Source organism: Rhinoderma darwinii (genome assembly GCF_050947455.1).
Source record: "Rhinoderma darwinii isolate aRhiDar2 chromosome 3 unlocalized genomic scaffold, aRhiDar2.hap1 SUPER_3_unloc_2, whole genome shotgun sequence".
Classification (NCBI taxonomy): domain Eukaryota; kingdom Metazoa; phylum Chordata; class Amphibia; order Anura; family Rhinodermatidae; genus Rhinoderma; species Rhinoderma darwinii.
In genome coordinates this window covers 244394-267868 of record NW_027461745.1, presented here as the reverse complement: position 1 = coordinate 267868, position 23475 = coordinate 244394, and the positions used below count along the sequence as shown (strand labels likewise).

General features: G+C 49.3%; 1 protein-coding gene across 1 annotated transcript; it reads right to left on the bottom strand.

The window, feature by feature from the left end:
- Positions 1 to 42: 42 nt before the first annotated feature.
- On the bottom strand, positions 43 to 16920 carry ZMYND15 (zinc finger MYND-type containing 15). Its single transcript, XM_075847358.1, has 14 exons — positions 16856 to 16920; positions 13749 to 14107; positions 13351 to 13582; positions 11853 to 12008; positions 10546 to 10706; positions 7547 to 7681; positions 7387 to 7467; positions 6774 to 6890; positions 6353 to 6441; positions 5919 to 6020; positions 5716 to 5842; positions 5149 to 5207; positions 3800 to 3960; positions 43 to 331 (listed from the first exon to the last, which is right to left on the bottom strand). Exons 2-14 carry the CDS (start codon positions 14098 to 14100, stop codon positions 154 to 156), a joined length of 1950 nt encoding a protein of 649 aa, XP_075703473.1. The 5' UTR covers positions 14101 to 14107; positions 16856 to 16920; the 3' UTR covers positions 43 to 153.
- Between the last annotated feature and the right edge of the window lie 6555 nt (positions 16921 to 23475).

Genomic DNA, 23475 nt, shown 5'->3' with positions numbered 1-23475 from the left:
TGAGGGACGGTAGTATACAGTATATGCAGAGCTCAGATGTATACATGATTACTTTATACGTATCTGGATGTGATCATTTAGGATATAGGTAATAATTCATATACAGGAGCCAAGATAAAAAACATACACTGTCTTTAATGTTCGCACCTCCTGTCATTTGCGCTTTCTACACTGGTTACGTCCGGCCTTATTCTTTTTCTGTGTTGTGACCTCAGCCGCGGTCTCTGTGGGCAGTGCCGGGGCGGCGCTACATGGTACATGATTATTACGCTTCTTGGTGTTGTTGTGGCTACATTTGTAGATCAAATAGAAGAGGAAGGCGTTCTTATACCTGAAAGAGGACAATCACATTAAACTATAAACTTCTTTTGTTATCAATCATTGTGTGAGGATAAAAAGCGACGTCGATATTACATGTGTGATATTACATGGGGAGTGTTTGTATTACCTGCTTGATATTACACTGGTGAGCATCTGTATTATCTTTAGGACATTACACAGGACGCGTCAGTATTACATGTGTCATATTACACTGGTGAGCGTCGGTATTACATGTGTGTTATTACACGGGGAGTGTCTGTATTACATGTGTGATATTACAAGGAGTGTGTCAGTATTACATGTGTGATATAACAAGGAGTGTGTCAGTATTACATGTGTGATATTACAAGGAGTGTGTCAGTATTACATGTGTCATATTACACTGGTGAGCGTCGGTATTACATGTGTGTTATTGCATGGGGAGTGTCTGTATTACATGTGTGATATTACACGGGGAGTGTCTGTATTACATGTGTGATATTACACGGGGAGTGTCTGTATTACATGTGTGATATTACAAGGAGTGTGTCAGTATTACATGTGTCATATTACACTGGTGAGCGTCGGTATTACATGTGTGTTATTGCATGGGGAGTGTCTGTATTACATGTGTGATATTACACGGGGAGTGTCTGTATTACATGTGTGATATTACACGGGGAGTGTCTGTATTACATGTGTGATATTACAAGGAGTGTGTCAGTATTACATGTGTGATATAACAAGGAGTGTGTCAGTATTACATGTGTGATATTACAAGGAGTGTGTCAGTATTACATGTGTGATATAACAAGGAGTGTGTCAGTATTACATGTGTGATATAACAAGGAGTGTGTCAGTATTACATGTGTGATATTACACGGGGAGTGTGCATTATATGAGTGATATGCACGGAGCATCTGTATTACGTGTGTAATATTACATGGTGTGTCTGTATTACATGTTTGTTATTGCAAGGGGAGCATTTGTATTACATGTGTAATATTACACAAGAACTCTGTATTACTAGGGTGATATTCCACTAAGGAGCAAATGTATTACATGTGTGGTATTACACGGGGAGTGTCTGTATTACATGTGTGATATTACAGGGGGTGCGTCTGTATTACAAGTGTGATATTACAGGGGGGGCATCCATATTACATGTGTGCTGTTATACCAGGAGTGTCTGTATTACATGTGTGATATTAAACAGAGATTGTCTGATATTACACAGAGAGCTTATGTATTAAAAGTGTGATATGACACGGAGACTGTGTATTACATGTGTGATATTACACGGGGAGCATCTGTATTACATGCGTGATATTACACAGGAAGAGTTTGTATTACATGTGTGATATAACATGGAGACTGTCTGTAGAACATGTGTGATATTACAAAGAAAACGTCTACTAAATTTGTTATATTACACAGGGACGGTCTGTATAACATACGTGATAGAACACCAGTAATATAAATGCTTCCTGTGTAATATTACATAGGTAGTCTCTGTATTACATGTTGTATATTACACAGGGAAGTCTGTATTACATGTGTGATTTTACGCAAGAAGAGTCTATTCCATATGACATTAATTGTGGGAGCGTGTGTATAACTTGTTTGATATAACACGGGGATGTCTGTATTACATGTGTGATATTACACGGGGAGTGTCTGTATTACATGTGTCATATTAAACGGGGAGTGTCTGCATTACATAAGTGATATTACATGGGGAAGGTATGTAATACATGTGTGATATTACATGAGAACTCTCTGTTTTTACACTGGAAGTGTGTATTACATGTGTATTATTACAGGGGGAGCGTCTGTAATACGTGTGTGATATTACACTGGGGAGCATCTGTATTACACGTCTGATATTACAAGGGGGGTGACTATTACATGAGTAATATTATACAGGAAGCATCTGTATTACCTGTGTGTTATTACATGGAGCGTATGTATTACATATATGATAATATACGGGGAGCTTATGTTTTAAATGTATGATATTAAATTGGGAGCGTCTGTACTACATGTATGATATTATATGAGGAGTGTCTGTATTACATGTGTGATATTACATAGGGACTGTCCATATTAGTTGCACGATGCTACATGTGGTGGGTCTGTATTATGTGTGATATTGCATAGGGGTGTCTGTATTACATGAGTCATATTACACGCAAAGAGTATGTGCTACCTTTGACATTACAGGTTTAACATTACATGAAAACTGTATTACATGTTTGATATTAAACGGGGATTATCTGTAATACATGTGTAATATTACAGAGGGAATAACTCATTTACGTGTGATATTACATGGGGAGAGCATCTGTAGTACATCTGTGATGTTTCACAGGGTAGTCTGTATTATTTGTGTGTGATATTACACAGGGACATCTGTATTACATATGTGATATTACACGGGGATTGTCTTTATTACATGTGTGATATTACACCTGGAACGTATGTATTCCATGTGTGATATTAAACTGGGAGTATTTGTATTACATGTGTAATATTACATGGGGAGTTTCTGTATTACATGTGCAATATTACACAGGGACTGTGTACATTTACTTGCATGAAATTACATAGGAGGGAGGGTCGGTATTTTATGTGTGATACTACACAGGGGTGTCTGTATTCAGTGTGTGGTATAACATAGGGAGCGTCTGTAAAACGTGATATTACGCAGAAAGTATTACATGTGTGATATTACACGGGGAGCTTCTGTATTACATGTGTGATATTACATGGGGAGCCTCTGTATTACATGTGTGATATTACACGGGGAGCCTCTGTATTACATGTGTGATATTACACGGGGAGCGTCTGTATTACATGTGTGATATTACACGGGGAGTATCTGTATTACATGTGTGATATTACATGGGGAGCCTCTGTATTACATGTGTGATATTACACGGGGAGCCTCTGTATTACATGTGTGATATTACACGGGAAGCATCTGTATTACATGTGTGATATTACACGGGGAGCGTCTGTATTACATGTGTGATATTACACGGGGAGTGTCTGTATTACATGTGTGATATTACACGGGGAGCGTCTGTATTACATGTGTGATATTACACGGGAAGCATCTGTATTACATGTGTGATATTACACGGGGAGCGTCTGTATTACATGTGTGATATTACACGGGGAGTATCTGTATTACATGTGTGATATTACACGGGGAGTATCTGTATTACATGTATGATATTACACAGGGAGCATCTGTATTACATGTGTGATATTACACGGGGAGCGTCTGTATTACATGTGTGATATTACACGGGGAGTATCTGTATTACATGTATGATATTACACAGGGAGCATCTGTATTACATGTGTGATATTACACGGGGAGTATCTGTATTACATGTGTGATATTACACGGGAAGCGTCTGTATTACATGTGTGATATTACACAGAAACAGTCTATATTACATGTGTGAGGAGATATATTCAGCCCTCTCACCATGGCATGTTGTTATCTGTGGCCACGATTCTCAAGGGTGAGCGGAATGGGTTTAGGATTGGGAGACTGGCGCTGCCCCCAGTGGCCACGGCGACTACCTGTCTATCCACTTCACAGCTGTACTGAGAACAATCTGAGAAATAAGCAGGAACCTTCATAGCCTGAAATACAATAAAAATCTAAATGAGAAACAACTCTCCACTCGACTGTATATATCACCCTGCAGGAGGAGAGGCAGGATCATAGCTCTCTTCTGTATATATCACCCTGCAGGAGGAGGGGCAGGATCATAGCTCTCTTCTGTATGTATCACCCTGCAGGAGGTGGGGCAGGATCATAGCTCTCTTCTGTATGTATCACCCTGTAGGAGGAGGGGCAGGATCATAGCTCTCTTCTGTATATATCACCCTGCAGGATTAGGGGCAGGATCATAGCTCTCTTCTGTATATATCACCCTGCAGGAGGAGGAGCAGGATCATAGCTCTCTTCTGTATATATCACCCTGCAGGGGGAGGGGCAGGATCATAGTTCTCTTCTGTATATATCACCCTGCAGGAGGAGGGGCAGGATCATAGCTCTCTTCTGTATGTATCACCCTGCAGGAGGAGGGGCAGGATCATAGCTCTCTTCTGTATGTATCACCCTGCAGGAGGAGGGGCAGGATCATAGCTCTCTTCTGTATGTATCACCCTGCAGGAGGAGGGGCAGGATCATAGCTCTCTTCTGTATGTATCACCCTGTAGGAGGAGGGGCAGGATCATAGCTCTCTTCTGTATATATCACCCTGCAGGATTAGGGGCAGGATCATAGCTCTCTTCTGTATGTATCACCCTGCAGGAGGAGGGGTAGGATCATAGCTCTCTTCTATATATATCACCCTGCAGGATTAGGGGCAGGATCATAGCTCTCTTCTGTATATATATCACCCTGCAGGAGGAGGGGCAGGATCATAGCTCTCTTCTGTATGTATCACCCTGCAGGAGGAGGGGGCAGGATCATAGCTCTCTTCTGTATATATCGCACTGCAGGAGGAGGAGCAGGATCATAGCTCTCTTCTGTATATATCACCCTGCAGGAGGAGGAGCAGGATCATAGCTCTCTTCTGTATATATCACCCTGCAGGAGGAGGGGCAGGATCATAGCCATCTTCTGTATGTATCACCCTGCAGGAGGAGGGGCAGGATCATAGCTCTCTTCTGTATGTATCACCCTGCAGGGGGAGGGGCAGGATCATAGATCTCTTCTATATATATATATATATATATATATATATCACCCTGCAGGAGGAGGGGCAGGATCATAGCACCTGTCTGGGAGTTTGACAAAGTAAATTTAAAGGTGTGTTCTACCTGCAGTCGGGGTAATGTACTCAGCCAGGTGTCATCCAATCCAAATCCAGAGTTGAATCCTGCGGGAAGAGGAGTACACAGGTCACATGATGTGGGTGGAGGCGGATTTTTATGTTATAGGGTAATTATCTGTCCCCACTATAGACCCCTCCATGTAGGACTTCTAGTCTGTGGATACTCCCATAATCAGTCCCTGTGCTGATTACAACCACCATCCGGCAGACATGATTATATCTTCTATTCAGGGGTGTAACCTTACGATTTAGTTTTGACAGTACGGCCCCTTACAATAGCACCTCCATTTCTCAGACTATTGATCACCTCGCTTAGGCCTGATTTTTAGTGCTGGACCCCCCCCCCCTCACCTTCGGGGCCCTATGGTCGTATTTATTATTCTGTCTCAGGATTGCCAACACTATGAAGGTGAGTAATGTAACAATAAAGCCTGTTGTGCTGCTGATCTAAAGCGTGGGTGGGAACCAGAAGTGGGAGTGGCTATATTAGTTTACGCCCCTGCTTAGTCCCTCAGTAATAATTGGGAGAATATGTATTTGCCAAGATACCAACCAATCACGAGGTCAGGCTTTGCCACTTGGAGGGTATGGTAAGGCCGGGCGTGAACCTTGACGTGTATCCCCCGTACACCTCTGTCGGTATCCACATATGTAAGGTCAGAGCAGACCACCTCAGATTCCTGCGGAGACACGGACTGGTTAATATGTAGGGTTAGGGTGGTTCTAGACATGTACACATCCCTGCGGCGCTCTCACCTTCTTGTGTATGATGAAGCTTCTCTCATCTTCCTCTACAGGGAGGTCGGTGCCAACAAACGCCAACTCCAGGACCACGTGGGGCATCAACACAACCAGCTCCTGCCAGGAGGAGATACACGAGAGTTATGGTGGCCCCAGTAAATATTACCTATGAGTCGTTATATATGTGGTGAAGGTGACAACTAATTCTTTGTAAAGAATTTACATACAGCCGAGTTACAATTTGCTGGCTTCCTGTTAGCTCTCAGGCTGCCGAATGACACATCTCACTATTGCCCTCTACTGGTGATTGTACAGAGCATGCGTTGTGGGAGCAGTGTTTACATCCAGCGCTATAGAGTAACCTACAACTCCCAGAATGCAATGCAGCAAAGAACAGTGCATTATGGGAGCTCAGTTGGGCAGAGGTGTATCCGAGGCTGTGCGCTCACCCAGAAGGTCAGGATGTTGTGGTATTCTCGTCCGGACTGTATGATGTGGATTTTCAGTGACTGCTTCTTTAGGATGTTCAGTTCTGGAACTAAAGAAGGATAACGGGCGTTAGATGGAGCCGTGACCTGGACACCATATTGTATTCTACACACCCAGCTCCTCCGCCCCAAATACTGACTAAAGGGGAACCCTACATTATATTTACAGTGGTCTGTGGACATGCCTCAATGATAAGTTAGAAGGTAATGGAGGGTGTGTGGGGGGGGGGGGGGGTGTTTCTCGTCTTTCTGCTGCAACAAGTAAAAAATTTGCAAAAATTCTGCCCCCTATAGTCATATAATTGCACCTCCTAAGGTGAAGTTTTCTGCACCCTTGGGTGATTCATTATCAGTGTACACCAGGGTATATCCCCCTACTCACAGTGCCGAGGGACGAGTCCGGAGATGATGTAGTAGACAGTAAGCGGGTAGGTCAGAAGGGCGGCGATTGGGTTGTTTAGGCTCAGGCCCCGCCAGTCATAATACTCCTTCCATGACACTAGAAGACAGCAAAACAGTGAGATCACTGACCCTACTCCTGATTGGTTGACAGGGTGAAGGAGATTGGTGGAAGATCCATTTTATGGTCTACATTACGGAAAGTGATATTCCATGATTTGCCACATTAAGTCGTGGTTCGTCCTCGGCTTTGACCGCTGTCCCTGGTTCTACATTTGGTCGAGTATCTGGGTTTTCTCCCTGGTTCTGACTTTTGCCTTGGACTCTACATTCTGCTCAATCCTTGGTCCTTCACCATCTCCACAGCTCTGACTCCTGGCTGGTATGACTATGTCTTGCCTGCTCCGTGGTGCTTCGCTTCACGTCTGGTCTGTACTTCGAGCCAGCCCAAGTACTTCCAGACCAAGATCTTTCTCTCTGTGGGATGTTAAGTAGCTAACCCTAGCAAAAACCTGGCTTCTTACTAAACTGTGCCCCAGAGCAGCGCTCACAAAGATTGTAGGAATATTGAAGGTGTTCCCTCTGGAGTTCCCTACCCAATGAGCTCTTGAGTCTTTCTTTAGGCTGCTGCCTTAGTAGAACGTCTGTGTCCTTCAGCAGAGGTTCTCCACGTCCTCCTGAAATGTAGAAGTCTTGGTTAGTTAGAACGCGTCCACCGCTCATTGGACGGCAATACGTTGTCCATGATATTCATACCCAGTAGGTTCCAGGCCAGTCTCTTGATCTGCAGGCATCTGGTGTGGTAATGGATACTCTCCACCATCCAGTATGCACTGGTGAGATTCCGACTGCTCAAGAAACCTTCCTTGTTGAACAAGCGATTCGTCACCTCTGAGAAGAACAAACGAGATGATACTTTATCAGGGATGGAATAAACGACGGAGGAGAACGGTGAATCAAAGGGTGAATAGGACAACAAGAAGAGGGCAGAGGAAGATGATGATGAGAAGATGATTGTATCACCTAGCTAGCTGCGGTCTTCTTCTATCGACCCTCGTTCTTCTACATATTTACACCCAGGACCACACTTCGTAATAAACCAATAAGGAGAGCTACCTGGCCTGTCTTCTGTTGCCAACCCATCTACTTCCTGGCCTTGCTACTGATCTCGTTGTCTACTCTGCCCACGCCTGTCCACCACTTGACCTGGACCTATCTTTCTCGATTACAACTATGCCTCTGCTAAGTTAACCAGTTGCCTGGTCAGCTGGCCAAAAACAGGTAACCTTTGCCAAGTCTGTGGGAGGGTGAAGAGCAGATAATTCCTTAGACTCTGCAGCCATGGCCAGTCCCGAGCAAAATTCAGTAGCTACCTAGAGAGTACACCCCTTGGATCAATATACAAGGATGGTGGTAGAAGGACAGTGGCAAGAGGACAACGGGAGGAGGAAAACAGGTGTAGACAACTGGCAGGTAGAGAACGGGATGAGGTCAACGGAAAGGAAGACAATGAGAGGGGGACAACGGGATAAGGACAATGGGAGGAGACCAACGCGAGGACGACAGTGGCAGGAGGAAGACCGCGGGATAAGGACAATGAGAGGGACAACGGGGAGGAGGAAAAAAGGATAATGGGAGGGACAATGGGAGAACAACTGGAGGAGGACAACGCAAGGAGGGCAGCAGCAGCAGGACAACGCGTGGAGGACAATGTGAGGATAGCGGCAGGAGAATGTGAGGAGGACAACGGGATAAGGATAATAGGATAAGGACAACTGGAGGGGAGCAACTAGAGGAGGACAACGGGAGGAGGACAAAGTGTGAACCACAGATGTGATGATAGGATCTGAGATAAAACAGAAAAGTAAAAAGCTAATTAATAGGATGTGAAGGGAATAGTAGAAGATACGACGACATTGAACAAATGAACTAGAGAAGAAAAATAATGGCCTGGGGTGCAGCGTCTCAGGCAATTGTAGATTCACAACAGCTGGAGAGGTGGAGACACTGGTCTACGGGATTATCTGTTCTGTGCTCTAAACCCCCGGGAACAGATGCAGACGAGCAGAGGAGAGATAGACCAGACATATTCGAGAGGAAGTTGAGAGACTCATGGACAATAGAGATGAATGAGGGAGGTTTTATGGCTCATGGACAATAGAGCTGAATGAGGGAGGTCTTATGGCTCATGGACTATGGAGATGAATGAGGGAGGGTTTATGGCTCATGGACTATAAAGATGAATGAATGGCTCATGGACTATAGAGATGAATGAGGGAGGTCTAATGGCTCATGGACTATAGAGATGAATGAGGGAGGTTTTATGGCTCATGGACTATAGAGATGAATGAGGGAGGTCTTATGGCTCATGGAGTCATGGACTATGGAGATGAATGAGGGAGGGTTTATGGCTCATGGACTATGGAGATGAATGAGGGAGGGTTTATGGCTCATGGACTATAGAGATGAATGAGGGAGGGTTTATGGCTCATGGACTAGAGATGATTGAGGGAGGTTTTATGGCTCATGGACTATGGAGATGAATGAGGGAGGGTTTATGGCTCATGGACTATAGATATGAATGAATGGCTCATGGACTATAGAGATGAATGAGGGAGGTCTTATGGCTCATGGACTATAGAGATGATAGAGGGAGGTCCTATGGCTCATGGACTATAGAGAGGATTGAGGGAGGTCTTATGGCTGATGGACTATAGAGATGAATGAGGGAGGTCTTATGGCTCATGGACTATAGAGATGAATGAGGGAAGTCTTACGGCTCATGGACTATAGAGATGATTGAGGGAGGGTTTATGGCTCATGGACTATAGATATGAATGAATGGCTCATGGACTATAGAGATGAATGAGGGAGGTCTTATGGCTCATGGACTATAGAGATGAATGAGGGAGGTCTTATGGCTCATGGACTATAGAGATGAATGAGGGAGGTCTTATGGCTCATGGACTATAGAGAGGATTGAGGGAGGTCTTATGGCTCATGGACTATAGAGATGATAGAGGGAGGTCCTATGGCTCATGGACTAAAGAGAGGATTGAGGGAGGTCCTATGGCTCATGGACTATAGAGATGATTGAGGGAGGTCTTATGGCTGATGGACTATAGAGATGAATGAGGGAGGTCTTATGGCTCATGGACTATAGAGATGAAGGAGGGAAGTCTTACGGCTCATGGACTATAGAGATGATTGAGGGAGGTCTTATGGCTCATGGACAATAGAGATGAATGAGGGAGGTCTTATGGCTCATGGACTATAGAGATGAATGAGGGAGGTCTTATGGCTCATGGACTATAGAGATGATTGAGGAAGGTCTTATGGCTCATGGACAATAGAGATGAATGAGGGAGGTCTTATGGCTCATGGACTATAGAGATGATTGAGGGAGGTCTTATGGCTCATGGACTATAGAGATGAATGAGGGAGGTCTTATGGCTCATGGACGAATGTTCAGACACCACCTCCAAGAACTTATCGGTTGAGGTCGTTGGCCAGTGGTGCCCCATGAGTTCATCCAAAAGGTAAATTCTCAGTCATTCACTGTTGACCACAAGACCAAGAGGCGCTGTGTCAGAGCTCCCAAGGGACAGAGTTTTGGTAATCAGTGAAGGGGGGGGGGTTATATCACACAGTCCTCCCATCCCCCACCAATGTTCTATGGCATGTTAAAAACAAATTTAGGAGGAATTAAAGTAGCAGGGAAGATGTAATATCATGACCTTGACGTGATCACTCACCCTTGATGAAGAAGAAGGGAAGGTCGGCAAGTCGTTCCTCGTACTGCATGAACTGCTTCATCTTCTCACACCAGAACTCATGACTGATATCCCAAGGACATTTCTTCCAATTCCGCACCTTACAGTCCTCCGAACAGTACAGGACCGCACCACACGTGTCACTGACAGCAGAGGGATATGGTAATCCACAAGATGTCTATATACCTGAGTGATGGGACGCTGAACATGGGGGGTTCTTATACAGAGGTACTACAGATCATAGGATAGGAGGGTACAGTGCTGGGGGTATATATGGAGTGACAGCAGATTATAGGACAGGAGGGTACAGTGCTGGGGGTATATATGTAGTGACAGCAGATTATAGGACAGGAGGGTACAGTGCTGGGGGTATATATGGAGTGACAGCAGATTATAGGGCAGGATGATACAGTGCTGGGGGTATATACGGAGGTACTACAGATTATAGGGCAGGATGATACAGTGCTGGGGGTATATATGGAGTGACAGCAGATTATAGGACAGGAGGGTACAGTGCTGGGGGTATATATGGAGTGACAGCAGATTATAGGACAGGAGGGTACAGTGCTGGGGGTGCAGCACTGGTATTTCCCGGTTTCTCCAGCCTGCATGGGGTTAATATCCGGGCAGTATGTCGTGTAGTATTTGCTTCTGCGAGGACCTATAATCAGGACGGGTTTGGGACGGCCGCCAGGCCCCCCTTCCGCTCGTCTCTTGATCCAGGATCAGTAAATGTTTTGCAGATGTCTTCAGTATGTAATATTGTGGCCTCCCAGGGGTCTGTGTACGGGGGCTGCGTGGCAGCGTGCAAATCCTGAACTCCAGCACCCGCAATATTTGACCCCAGGATCGTACACACACTATATATATATATATATATATATATATATATATATATATATATAAATGGTTTATTTGATGTTTTGGCCACTAGGGGGCACATTACCCTTGCAGTCCATTCAGGTTTGCTACAAGATATTACACAGTAATGATTTGTATTTGGCCACTAGGGGGTGCTGTTCTATTACAGTGTGTGGCGGGTGTCTACCAAACAGTGTTTCTCATGGCAGCCAATCAGAATCATTTAATAACCCGCTTCTACGTATGGTAAGCTTAGTTTTGATTGGTTGCTATCTTTTTATAATAAAAGCCCCTCCCCCACGGTAACGCCAGTGTTTTGTTGCTGAAGATCACATCATGATAAATACCTGCAAGCTGCTGTACTATACCTGACGGCGGCCATCTGTCACCCCTGACCTTTGCCCTCTGGCCTCTACCCCTCGCCTTACCAAGGAGTTAGCGTGACCTCGAACTTCCGTTTCTTACACACGTGGCAGCGTCGCACAGTCTGGGCAGAGAAGATGAAGTTGCCACTCGACGACCAGTCTCTCATTGGTTTCTTCTGAACTTCGACCCCCAAGGCTAAAAGAATCTTCACAAGGAATCTACAGAGGCAAAGAGCAGCGATGAGTGGGATTACTGATAGTGGGATCAGTAAACAGTGGGATTATTGACAGGTGGGATTAGTGATGGGTGGGATCAACGATGAGTGGGATTATTGATGAGTGGGATCAGTGATGGGTGGTATAGATGATCACTGATGGGTGGGATCAATGATGAGTTTTGGATTGCTCATGGGTGGGATTATTGATGGGTGGGATCAATGATGGGTGGGATTAGTGATGAGTTTAGGATTGCTCATGAGTGGGATCAGTAAAGAGTGGGATCAATGATGAATGGGATCACTGATGAGTGGGATTATTGATGGGTAGGATCAGTGATAAATGGAGTCAATGATGGGTGGGATCAGTAAAGAGTGGGATCAATGATGAGTGGGATCAATGATGAGTTTGGGATTGCTCATGGGTGGGATTATTGATGGGTGGGATTATTGATGGGTGGGGTCAGTGATAAGTAGAGTGACTGATGGGTGGGATCACTGATTAATTCGGGATCAGTGATGGGTGGGATCAATGATGGATGGGATTACTGATGGGTGGGATCAGTGATAAGTAGAGTGACTGATGAGTGGGATCAATGATTGGTGGGATCAGTGATGGGTGGTATAGATGATAGGTTCAGGATCACTGATGATTGGGATCAATGATAGGTGGGATCAGTGATGGGTGGGATCAGTGATGGGTGGTGACACTTATAAGTGGGTGGGATTTATGGTCTACAATACACACTGGTGATGTCAAAGTTGGAACATGAGACCTGATTGGTGAAGTTTTTACACACCAACCTAAAAGTCAAAAATAATGTTGTCATGGGGATTACCTATGAGAAAGAATGTCTGTGATGTGGTGGCCCCAGGATCTAGCCCTGCCCAGGGCCTATGGATAATCTAGCACCCCATTGTGCTGAATGTGCCTGAACCTATTCTAAGCAGATGGTCTTCGTCCATCTTTGGGTCACCCACTTCCCCTGTTTGCCCGCGGGTCATGTCTACGTCACACAAATCCAGTCAAACTTGGAAGAGGAATTCCGCCATGTGAACATTGGAGTGATCTGGGACCCACTGGTTTCCATGAGACCCGTGGATGTCCATGGGACTTTTCAGAAACCTCCCGTGTCACTGAAGTCATTGGCGTATCGCTCCGTCACGTGACAATGACTTTATTGTTTTTTTCGCCAATCAATGGACGTTCTTAAGAAGCCTAAGAGCTCCGGAGAGTCCTCTCCACGGGTAACTGGTGGAGACTCATGGACGGTCGCATGTCTCCGGTGGACTCCTTTACCGGACAGGGTGCGACGCTGCTCTCCACACGTCTCTCCCGAACTTACCTGTGCACAGATGGTTCTCCAATGGCCACTCTCTGGGGACGTCGGGGTTGTCCGTTATCCATCGGTAGCGCCATGCACTGACACAGCAGGTGGTACGCCCTCAATTTACACGTGTACTGGACTTTGCTGCTGCCACACTCGCTGTCCATCAGAAAGTCAATGCCGATCACGGCCCCCGTCTCTTCAGCCACCAGCAGCAAGTACTTGATATGGCGCACGTCATCTGAGGGCACTAAATTTAATAGGAAAAAAGGTGGAAGAAGACAACCTCTCTAGTGAATTGTATCATTCCGCGCCATTTTCCTAAAAATTTACCAATTTGCTTCTTTTTCTGATGTATTGTTACCCCATTATAGATCAACCTGCCGCAGCGTCTTCACTATCTTCATATCACCCACCTGTGGTGGCGCCTCTGGTGCCGCCAGTCTCGCCCTCGCTCTCTTCATCCAGGTAGATGAGGCTGATGTACTTCTGCAGGTCTCGGAAGCGCAGCGCGTCGTCCGTATAGAAGCCGTCTCGGATCTGCAGCTCGGTGTTACGGGGCCGGAAGGCGATGCTGTCATTGTGCAGGACGTGTAGGAACCAGCAGGTGGCGTCATGGGGCAGAGCCTTGATCCTCTTCTCCTGCTGGGGGTGACTCGCCAAACAGTCCAGTCTGCCGGCATATTCCTTCATGTACGTCCGATACCAGCTGAACAGGAGCTCCGAATATTCCACCACCGGCTCACGGTAACCGGAGACAAACTCCATCGCTGGCCTGAAAATCAGATCAAAACGTTCGAACATTTGTAGACCATTAAGTCGGGGCGCGTTCATGGGGCACATTCCTATAGGGATCACGCATATAATCTGACTATGAGAAGACCCTTCTCCGAAGCCATCCCTCCAGGAGGTCGAAGCCATGGTCACCCTCCATAATGCCACATAGGTCAAGTAAGTGACTGTACTGCCCCCAAAGTCATTGGGACCCCCATCTCCCTACTAAAGGATAGTCCTCCATGAAGATGACGGCCATATGTATTGAGCCTGTGGTCCGTCCCTCGATTCCTGCGGGCATGTGCGGGGGTGAGCAGTGGCATGATGGGATGTGACAATCCGGGGATATTGGGGACCATTATAGATCATAACAAATGCTTTGTGTTGTACTAGTGGCCTAAATGGATGTGGGACACTGTGATCGATGAGGTCAGGGGCGTAACTACCGCTGTAGCTGCTGCTACAGGGCCCGCGCCGCCTGCCGACAAGGGCCCCCCTATGCCCAGTGGTGCCGCTAGCAGCCATTATGGCTGCTACAGTGATAGGCATGCCACTACAGGGCCCGCGCCTCTTAGTCTCTAACATTTATGGGCCGGGCGGCACGGGCCCCCTCATGCCCGGTGGCGTCGCTAGGGGCCCCGGTGCTAGTGACAGCCACATTCACTTGTATCTGTGTCCTCTGGATGTAGATACAAATGATTATTATAGGCTGCTGCCTCTCTGAGCGGGCGGCGGCGCCACTGAATCCCCGCCACCCCCTCCTGCACCAATTGTACCTGTGTCTATAGCACGCAGGTACAAATACATGAACTAGCGCTGAATGGCCGGGGATGGAATTTTGTCATCTTTCTGTGCCCGACCATTCAGCGCGTTACAATGACTTGCCCCGCCAATCACCGTCTTTCAACAATGCTAGCGGCGCGTTGACATCATCGCGCCGCTTGCATCGTTCATCCCCAGCAAACCTGCTCAGAAGAGATCAGATCTGCATCGCCACCGGACGGTGCGGGAACGGGATCAGGGTGAGTATGTCACCTTTTTTGTTTTTTTTTCTAATAAAACTGTGAGTGGCATTATCTACATGGGGGGGGGGGGGGCTCTATCTACATGGGGGGGGGGTCTATATGTGGGGATGTAGAGCACTATATAAAGGGGTCAGCTATATCTGGGACACCATATATAGGGGGCAGCTATATGTGGAGCACTATCTACAGAGGTGGGCTATATGTGGAGCACTATCTATAGGGGAAGCCATATGTAGGGTGGCTCAGTGGTTAGCACTATTGCCTTGCAGCTCTGGAGCCCATATATTGGGCACTATCCACAGCGGCTTTTATGTAGGGTACTATCTACAGGGGGCACGGTGTGTGTGTGTGTGGGGGGGGGGGGCTGTGTGGCACTATACACAAGGGGGATCTGTGTCGCACTATATACAAGGGGCTGTGTGGCACTACTAAGGGGTCTGTTTGGCACTATTTACAAGGGGGGGCTGTGGTGCTATCTACAGGGGTCTGTGTGTGGCACTATCTACTAAGGGGGGGCTCTGTGGCACTATCTACTAAGGGGGGACTGTGTGGCACTATATACAAGGGAGGGGGGCTGTGTGGCACTATATACAAGGAGAGCTGTATGGCACCATATACAGGGGGGCTTTATGGCGATATCTACAGGCGAGCTGTATGGCACTATCTACAAGTGCACAATCTTCAGAAGGCACTATCTATAAGGGGGCTGCGTGTGGCACCTGGGGGAGCTCCAATCAAAAGTTTTCTATGGGGCCCAGTCTTTCCTAGCTATACCCCTGGCTGAGGTGTAATGGAGCAGTGTGCAACTGAAACGAAAGATCACCTCCTCTCAGAAGCTGCATCACTGATACTGTAGCAGCAAGACTAAAAGTTACACAAATGGTTAATTACATGAGAAAGGAGCAGTGTCGTGTGGGAGCGGGGAGCCGGGTAACTGACGGCACCAGGGACTAAGACACTAAACCACTGGACACCAGGGACTAATACACTAAACCACTGGACACCAGGGACTAAGACACTAAACCACTGGACACCAGGGACTAAGACACTAAACCACTGGACACCAGGGACTAAGACACTAAACCACTGGACACCAGGGACTAAGACACTAAAGCACAGGACACCAGGGACTAAGACACTAAACCACTGGACACCAGGGACTAAGACACTAAACCACTGGACACCAGGGACTAATACACTAAACCACTGGACACCAGGGACTAAGACACTAAACCACTGGACACCAGGGACTAAGACACTAAACCACTGGACACCAGGGACTAAGACACTAAAGCACAGGACACCAGGGACTAAGACACTAAACCACTGGACACCAGGGACTAAGACACTAAACCACTGGACACCAGGGACTAAGACACTAAAGCACAAGACACCAGGGACTAAGACACTAAACCACTGGACACCAGGGACTAAGACACTAAACCACTGGACACCAGGGACTAAGACACTAAACCACTGGACACCAGGGACTAAGACACTAAAGCACAAGACACCAGGGACTAAGACACTAAACCACTGGACACCAGGGACTAAGACACTAAACCACTGGACACCAGGGACTAAGACACTAAAGCACAAGACACCAGGGACTAAGACACTAAACCACTGGACACCAGGGACTAAGACACTAAAGCACAAGACACCAGGGACTGGGGCACTAAACCACTGGACACCATATGTGATGTACATCAGTCAGTACTTACTCAGTATCACTGTAACATGCAGCCTCTCTCGTCGTGTCACTGACCGTTAGTGTTTGGCAGTTGGTCAGTGCGCACACGGATATAACTGATCTGAAATCACCACAAGTCACATGTGCACCGGCTGTAGAGAGCGTGCGGCTGATACATGGTCCATATAGTGAGCAGTGCAGGGTCAGGATCAGTGTATCTGGCAGTACAGGGGGGTATGGGGGTATTTGGGGCAGGATCAGTGTATCTGGCAGTACAGGGGGTATGGGGGTATTTGGGGCAGGTAGGAGGCAGGATCAGTGTATCTGGCAGTACAGGGGGCTATGGGGGTATTTGGGGCAGGTAGGAGGCAGGATCAGTGTATCTGGCAGTACAGGGGGGTATGGGGGTATTTGGGGCAGGTAGGAGGCAGGATCAGTGTATCTGGCAGTACAGGGGGTTATGAGGGTATTTTGAGCAGGTAGGAGGCAGGATCAGTGTATCTGGCAGTACAGGGGGTTATGAGGGTATTTGGGGCAGGCAGGATCAGTGTATCTGGCAGTACAGGGGGTATGGGGGTATTTGGGGCAGCAGGAGGCAGGATCAGTGTATCTGGCATGACAGGGGTGTATGGGGGTATTTGGGGCAGGTAGGAGGCAGGATCAGTGTATCTGGCAGTACAGGGGATTTGGGGGGATTTGGGGCAGGCAGGAGGCAGGATCAGTGTATCTGGCAGTACAGGGGGGTATGGGGGTATTTGGGGCAGGCAGGAGGCAGGATCAGTGTATCTGGCAGTACAGGGGGTATGGGGGTATTTGGGGCAGGAAGGAGGCAGGATCAGTGTATCTGGCAGTACAGGGGATATGGGGGTATTTGGGGCAGGTAGGAGGCAGGATCAGTGTATCTGGCAGTACAGGGGGGTATGGGGGTATTTGGCGCAGGATCAGTGTATCTGGCAGTACAAGGGGGTATTTGGGGCAGGTAGGAGGCAGGATCAGTGTATCTGGCAGTACAGGGGGTTATGAGGGTATTTGGGGCAGGCAGGATCAGTGTATCTGGCAGTACAGGGGGTATGGGGGTATTTGGGGCAGGCAGGATCAGTGTATCTGGCATGACAGGGGTGTATGGGGGTATTTGGGGCAGGTAGGAGGCAGGATCAGTGTATCTGGCAGTACAGGGGATTTGGGGGGATTTGGGGCAGGCAGGAGGCAGGATCAGTGTATCTGGCAGTACAGGGGGGTATGGGGGTATTTGGGGCAGGCAGGAGGCAGGATCAGTGTATCTGGCAGTACAGGGGGTATGGGGGTATTTGGGGCAGGTAGGAGGCAGGATCAGTGTATCTGGCAGTACAGGGGGTATGGGGGTATTTGGGGCAGGATCAGTGTATCTGGCAGTACAGGGGATTTGGGGGGATTTGGGGCAGGCAGGAGGCAGGATCAGTGTATCTGGCAGTACAGGGCGGTATGGGGGTATTTGGGGCAGGTAGGAGGCAGGATCAGTGTATCTGGCAGTACAGGGGGTATGGGGGTATTTGGGGCAGGCAGGATCAGTGTATCTGGCAGTACAGGGGGTATGGGGGTATTTGGGGCAGGTAGGAGGCAGGATCAGTGTATCTGGCAGTACAGGGGGGTATGGGGGTATTTGGGGCAGGCAGGAGGCAGGATCAGTGTATCTGGCAGTACAGGGGGTATGGGGGTATTTGGGGCAGGAAGGAGGCAGGATCAGTGTATCTGGCAGTACAGGGGATATGGGGGTATTTGGGGCAGGTAGGAGGCAGGATCAGTGTATCTGGCAGTACAGGGGGGTATGGGGGTATTTGGCGCAGGATCAGTGTATCTGGCAGTACAAGGGGGTATTTGGGGCAGGTAGGAGGCAGGATCAGTGTATCTGGCAGTACAGGGGGTTATGAGGGTATTTGGGGCAGGCAGGATCAGTGTATCTGGCAGTACAGGGGGTATGGGGGTATTTGGGGCAGGCAGGATCAGTGTATCTGGCATGACAGGGGTGTATGGGGGTATTTGGGGCAGGTAGGAGGCAGGATCAGTGTATCTGGCAGTACAGGGGATTTGGGGGGATTTGGGGCAGGCAGGAGGCAGGATCAGTGTATCTGGCAGTACAGGGGGGTATGGGGGTATTTGGGGCAGGCAGGAGGCAGGATCAGTGTATCTGGCAGTACAGGGGGTATGGGGGTATTTGGGGCAGGTAGGAGGCAGGATCAGTGTATCTGGCAGTACAGGGGGTATGGGGGTATTTGGGGCAGGATCAGTGTATCTGGCAGTACAGGGGATTTGGGGGGATTTGGGGCAGGCAGGAGGCAGGATCAGTGTATCTGGCAGTACAGGGCGGTATGGGGGTATTTGGGGCAGGTAGGAGGCAGGATCAGTGTATCTGGCAGTACAGGGGGTATGGGGGTATTTGGGGCAGGCAGGATCAGTGTATCTGGCAGTACAGGGGGTATGGGGGTATTTGGGGCAGGTAGGAGGCAGGATCAGTGTATCTGGCAGTACAGGGGGGTATGGGGGTATTTGGCGCAGGATCAGTGTATCTGGCAGTACAAGGGGGTATTTGGGGCAGGTAGGAGGCAGGATCAGTGTATCTGGCAGTACAGGGGGTTATGAGGGTATTTGGGGCAGGCAGGATCAGTGTATCTGGCAGTACAGGGGGTATGGGGGTATTTGGGGCAGGCAGGATCAGTGTATCTGGCATGACAGGGGTGTATGGGGGTATTTGGGGCAGGTAGGAGGCAGGATCAGTGTATCTGGCAGTACAGGGGATTTGGGGGGATTTGGGGCAGGCAGGAGGCAGGATCAGTGTATCTGGCAGTACAGGGGGGTATGGGGGTATTTGGGGCAGGCAGGAGGCAGGATCAGTGTATCTGGCAGTACAGGGGGTATGGGGGTATTTGGGGCAGGTAGGAGGCAGGATCAGTGTATCTGGCAGTACAGGGGGTATGGGGGTATTTGGGGCAGGATCAGTGTATCTGGCAGTACAGGGGATTTGGGGGGATTTGGGGCAGGCAGGAGGCAGGATCAGTGTATCTGGCAGTACAGGGGGGTATGGGGGTATTTGGGGCAGGCAGGAGGCAGGATCAGTGTATCTGGCAGTACAGGGGGTATGGGGGTATTTGGGGCAGGAAGGAGGCAGGATCAGTGTATCTGGCAGTACAGGGGATATGGGGGTATTTGGGGCAGGTAGGAGGCAGGATCAGTGTATCTGGCAGTACAGGGGGGTATGGGGGTATTTGGCGCAGGATCAGTGTATCTGGCAGTACAAGGGGGTATTTGGGGCAGGTAGGAGGCAGGATCAGTGTATCTGGCAGTACAGGGGGTTATGAGGGTATTTGGGGCAGGCAGGATCAGTGTATCTGGCAGTACAGGGGGTATGGGGGTATTTGGGGCAGGCAGGATCAGTGTATCTGGCATGACAGGGGTGTATGGGGGTATTTGGGGCAGGTAGGAGGCAGGATCAGTGTATCTGGCAGTACAGGGGATTTGGGGGGATTTGGGGCAGGCAGGAGGCAGGATCAGTGTATCTGGCAGTACAGGGGGGTATGGGGGTATTTGGGGCAGGCAGGAGGCAGGATCAGTGTATCTGGCAGTACAGGGGGTATGGGGGTATTTGGGGCAGGTAGGAGGCAGGATCAGTGTATCTGGCAGTACAGGGGGTATGGGGGTATTTGGGGCAGGATCAGTGTATCTGGCAGTACAGGGGATTTGGGGGGATTTGGGGCAGGCAGGAGGCAGGATCAGTGTATCTGGCAGTACAGGGCGGTATGGGGGTATTTGGGGCAGGTAGGAGGCAGGATCAGTGTATCTGGCAGTACAGGGGGTATTTGGGGCAGGATCAGTGTATCTGGCAGTACAGGGGGGTATTTGGGGCAGGATCAGTGTATCTGGCAGTACAGGGGGGTATGGGGGTATTTGGGGCAGGTAGGAGGCAGGATCAGTGTATCTGGCAGTACAGGGGGTATGGGGGTATTTGGGGCAGGCAGGATCAGTGTATCTGGCAGTACAGGGGGTATGGGGGTATTTGGGGCAGGTAGGAGGCAGGATCAGTGTATCTGGCAGTACAGGGGGGTATGGGGGTATTTGGCGCAGGATCAGTGTATCTGGCAGTACAAGGGGGTATTTGGGGCAGGTAGGAGGCAGGATCAGGGTATCTGGCAGTACAGGGGGTATGGGGGTATTTGGGGCAGGATCAATGTATCTGGCAGTACAGGGGGGTATGGGGGTATTTGGGGCAGGTAGGAGGCAGGATCAGTGTATCTGGCAGTACAGAGGGGTATGGGGGTATTTGGGGCAGGTAGGAGGCAGGGTCAGTGTATCTGGCAGTACAGGGGGTATGGGGGTATTTGGGGCAGGATCAGTGTATCTGGCAGTACAGGGGGGTATGGGGGTATTTGGGGCAGGCAGGAGGCAGGGTCAGTGTATCTGGCAATACAGGGGGTTATTTCGGGCAGTACAGGGGGTATTTTGGACAGGATCAGTGTATCTGGCAGTACAGGGGGGTATGGGGGTATTTGGGGCAGGTAGGAGGCAGGATCAGTGTATCTGGCAGTACAGGGGGGTATGGGGGTATTTGGGGCAGGCAGGAGGCAGGGTCAGTGTATCTGGCAGTACAGGGCGGTATGGGGGTATTTGGGGCAGGTAGGAGGCAGGATCAGTGTATCTGGCAGTACAGGGGGTATTTGGGGCAGGATCAGTGTATCTGGCAGTACAGGGGGGTATTTGGGGCAGGATCAGTGTATCTGGCAGTACAGGGTGGTATGGGGGTATTTGGGGCAGGATCAGTGTATCTGGCAGTACAGGGGGGTATTTGGGGCAGGATCAGTGTATCTGGCAGTAAAGGGGGGTATGGGGGTATTTGGGGCAGGTAGGAGGCAGGATCAGTGTATCTGGCAGTACAGGGGGTATGGGGGTATTTGGGGCAGGTAGGAGGCAGGATCAGTGTATCTGGCAGTACAGGGGGTATGGGGGTATTTGGGGCTTTTAGGAGGCAGGATCAGTGTATCTGGCAGTACAGGGGGGTATGGGGGTATTTGGCGCAGGATCAGTGTATCTGGCAGTACAAGGGGGTATTTGGGGCAGGTAGGAGGCAGGATCAGTGTATCTGGCAGTACAGGGGGTATGGGGGTATTTGGGGCAGGATCAATGTATCTGGCAGTACAGGGGGGTATGGGGGTATTTGGGGCAGGTAGGAGGCAGGATCAGTGTATCTGGCAGTACAGAGGGGTATGGGGGTATTTGGGGCAGGTAGGAGGCAGGGTCAGTGTATCTGGCAGTACAGGGGGCATGGGGGTATTTGGGGCAGGATCAGTGTATCTGGCAGTACAGGGGGGTATGGGGGTATTTGGGGCAGGCAGGAGGCAGGGTCAGTGTATCTGGCAATACAGGGGGGTATGGGTGTATTTGGGGCAGGTAGGAGGCAGGATCAGTGTATCTGGCAGTACAGGGGGGTATGGGGGTATTTGGGGCAGGCAGGAGGCAGGGTCAGTGTATCTGGCAGTACAGGGCGGTATGGGGGTATTTGGGGCAGGTAGGAGGCAGGATCAGTGTATCTGGCAGTACAGGGGGTATTTGGGGCAGGATCAGTGTATCTGGCAGTACAGGGGGGTATTTGGGGCAGGATCAGTGTATCTGGCAGTACAGGGTGGTATGGGGGTATTTGGGGCAGGATCAGTGTATCTGGCAGTACAGGGGGGTATTTGGGGCAGGATCAGTGTATCTGGCAGTAAAGGGGGGTATGGGGGTATTTGGGGCAGGTAGGAGGCAGGATCAGTGTATCTGGCAGTACAGGGGGTATGGGGCTATTTGGGGCAGGCAGGATCAGTGTATCTGGCAGTACAGGGGGTATGGGGGTATTTGGGGCAGGTAGGAGGCAGGATCAGTGTATCTGGCAGTACAGGGGGTATGGGGGTATTTGGGGCTTTTAGGAGGCAGGATCAGTGTATCTGGCAGTACAGGGTGGTATGGGGGTATTTGGGGCAGGTAGGAGGCAGGATCAGTGTATCTGGCAGTACAGGGGGGTATGGGGGTATTTGGGGCAGGGTCAGTGTATCTGGCAGTACAGGGTGGTATGGGGGTATTTGGGGCAGGATCAGTGTATCTGGCAGTACAGGGTGGTATGGGGGTATTTGGGGCAGGGTCAGTGTATCTGGCAGTACAGGGGGTATGGGGGTATTTGGGGCAGGATCAGTGTATCTGGCAGTACAGGGTGGTATGGGGGTATTTTTGGCAGGTAGGAGGCAGGATCAGTGTATCTGGCAGTACAGGGGGGTATTTCGGGCAGTACAGGGGGTATTTTGGACAGGATCAGTGTATCTGGCAGTATAGGGGGGTATGAGGGTATTTGGGGCAGGATCAGTGTATCTGGCAGTACAGGGGGGTATGGGGGTATTTGGGGCAGGATCAGTGTATTTGGCAGTATAGGGGGGTATGGGGGTATTTGGGGCAGGTAGGAGGCAGGATCAGTGTATCTGGCAGTACAGGGGGGTATGGGGGTATTTGGGGCAGTACAGGGGGGTATGGGGGTGTTTGGGGCAGGATCAGTGTGTCTGGCAGTACAGGGGGGTATGGGGGTATTTGGGGCAGTACAGGGTGGTATGGGGTATTTCGGGCAGTATAGGGGGGTATGGGGGTATTTGGGGCAGGATC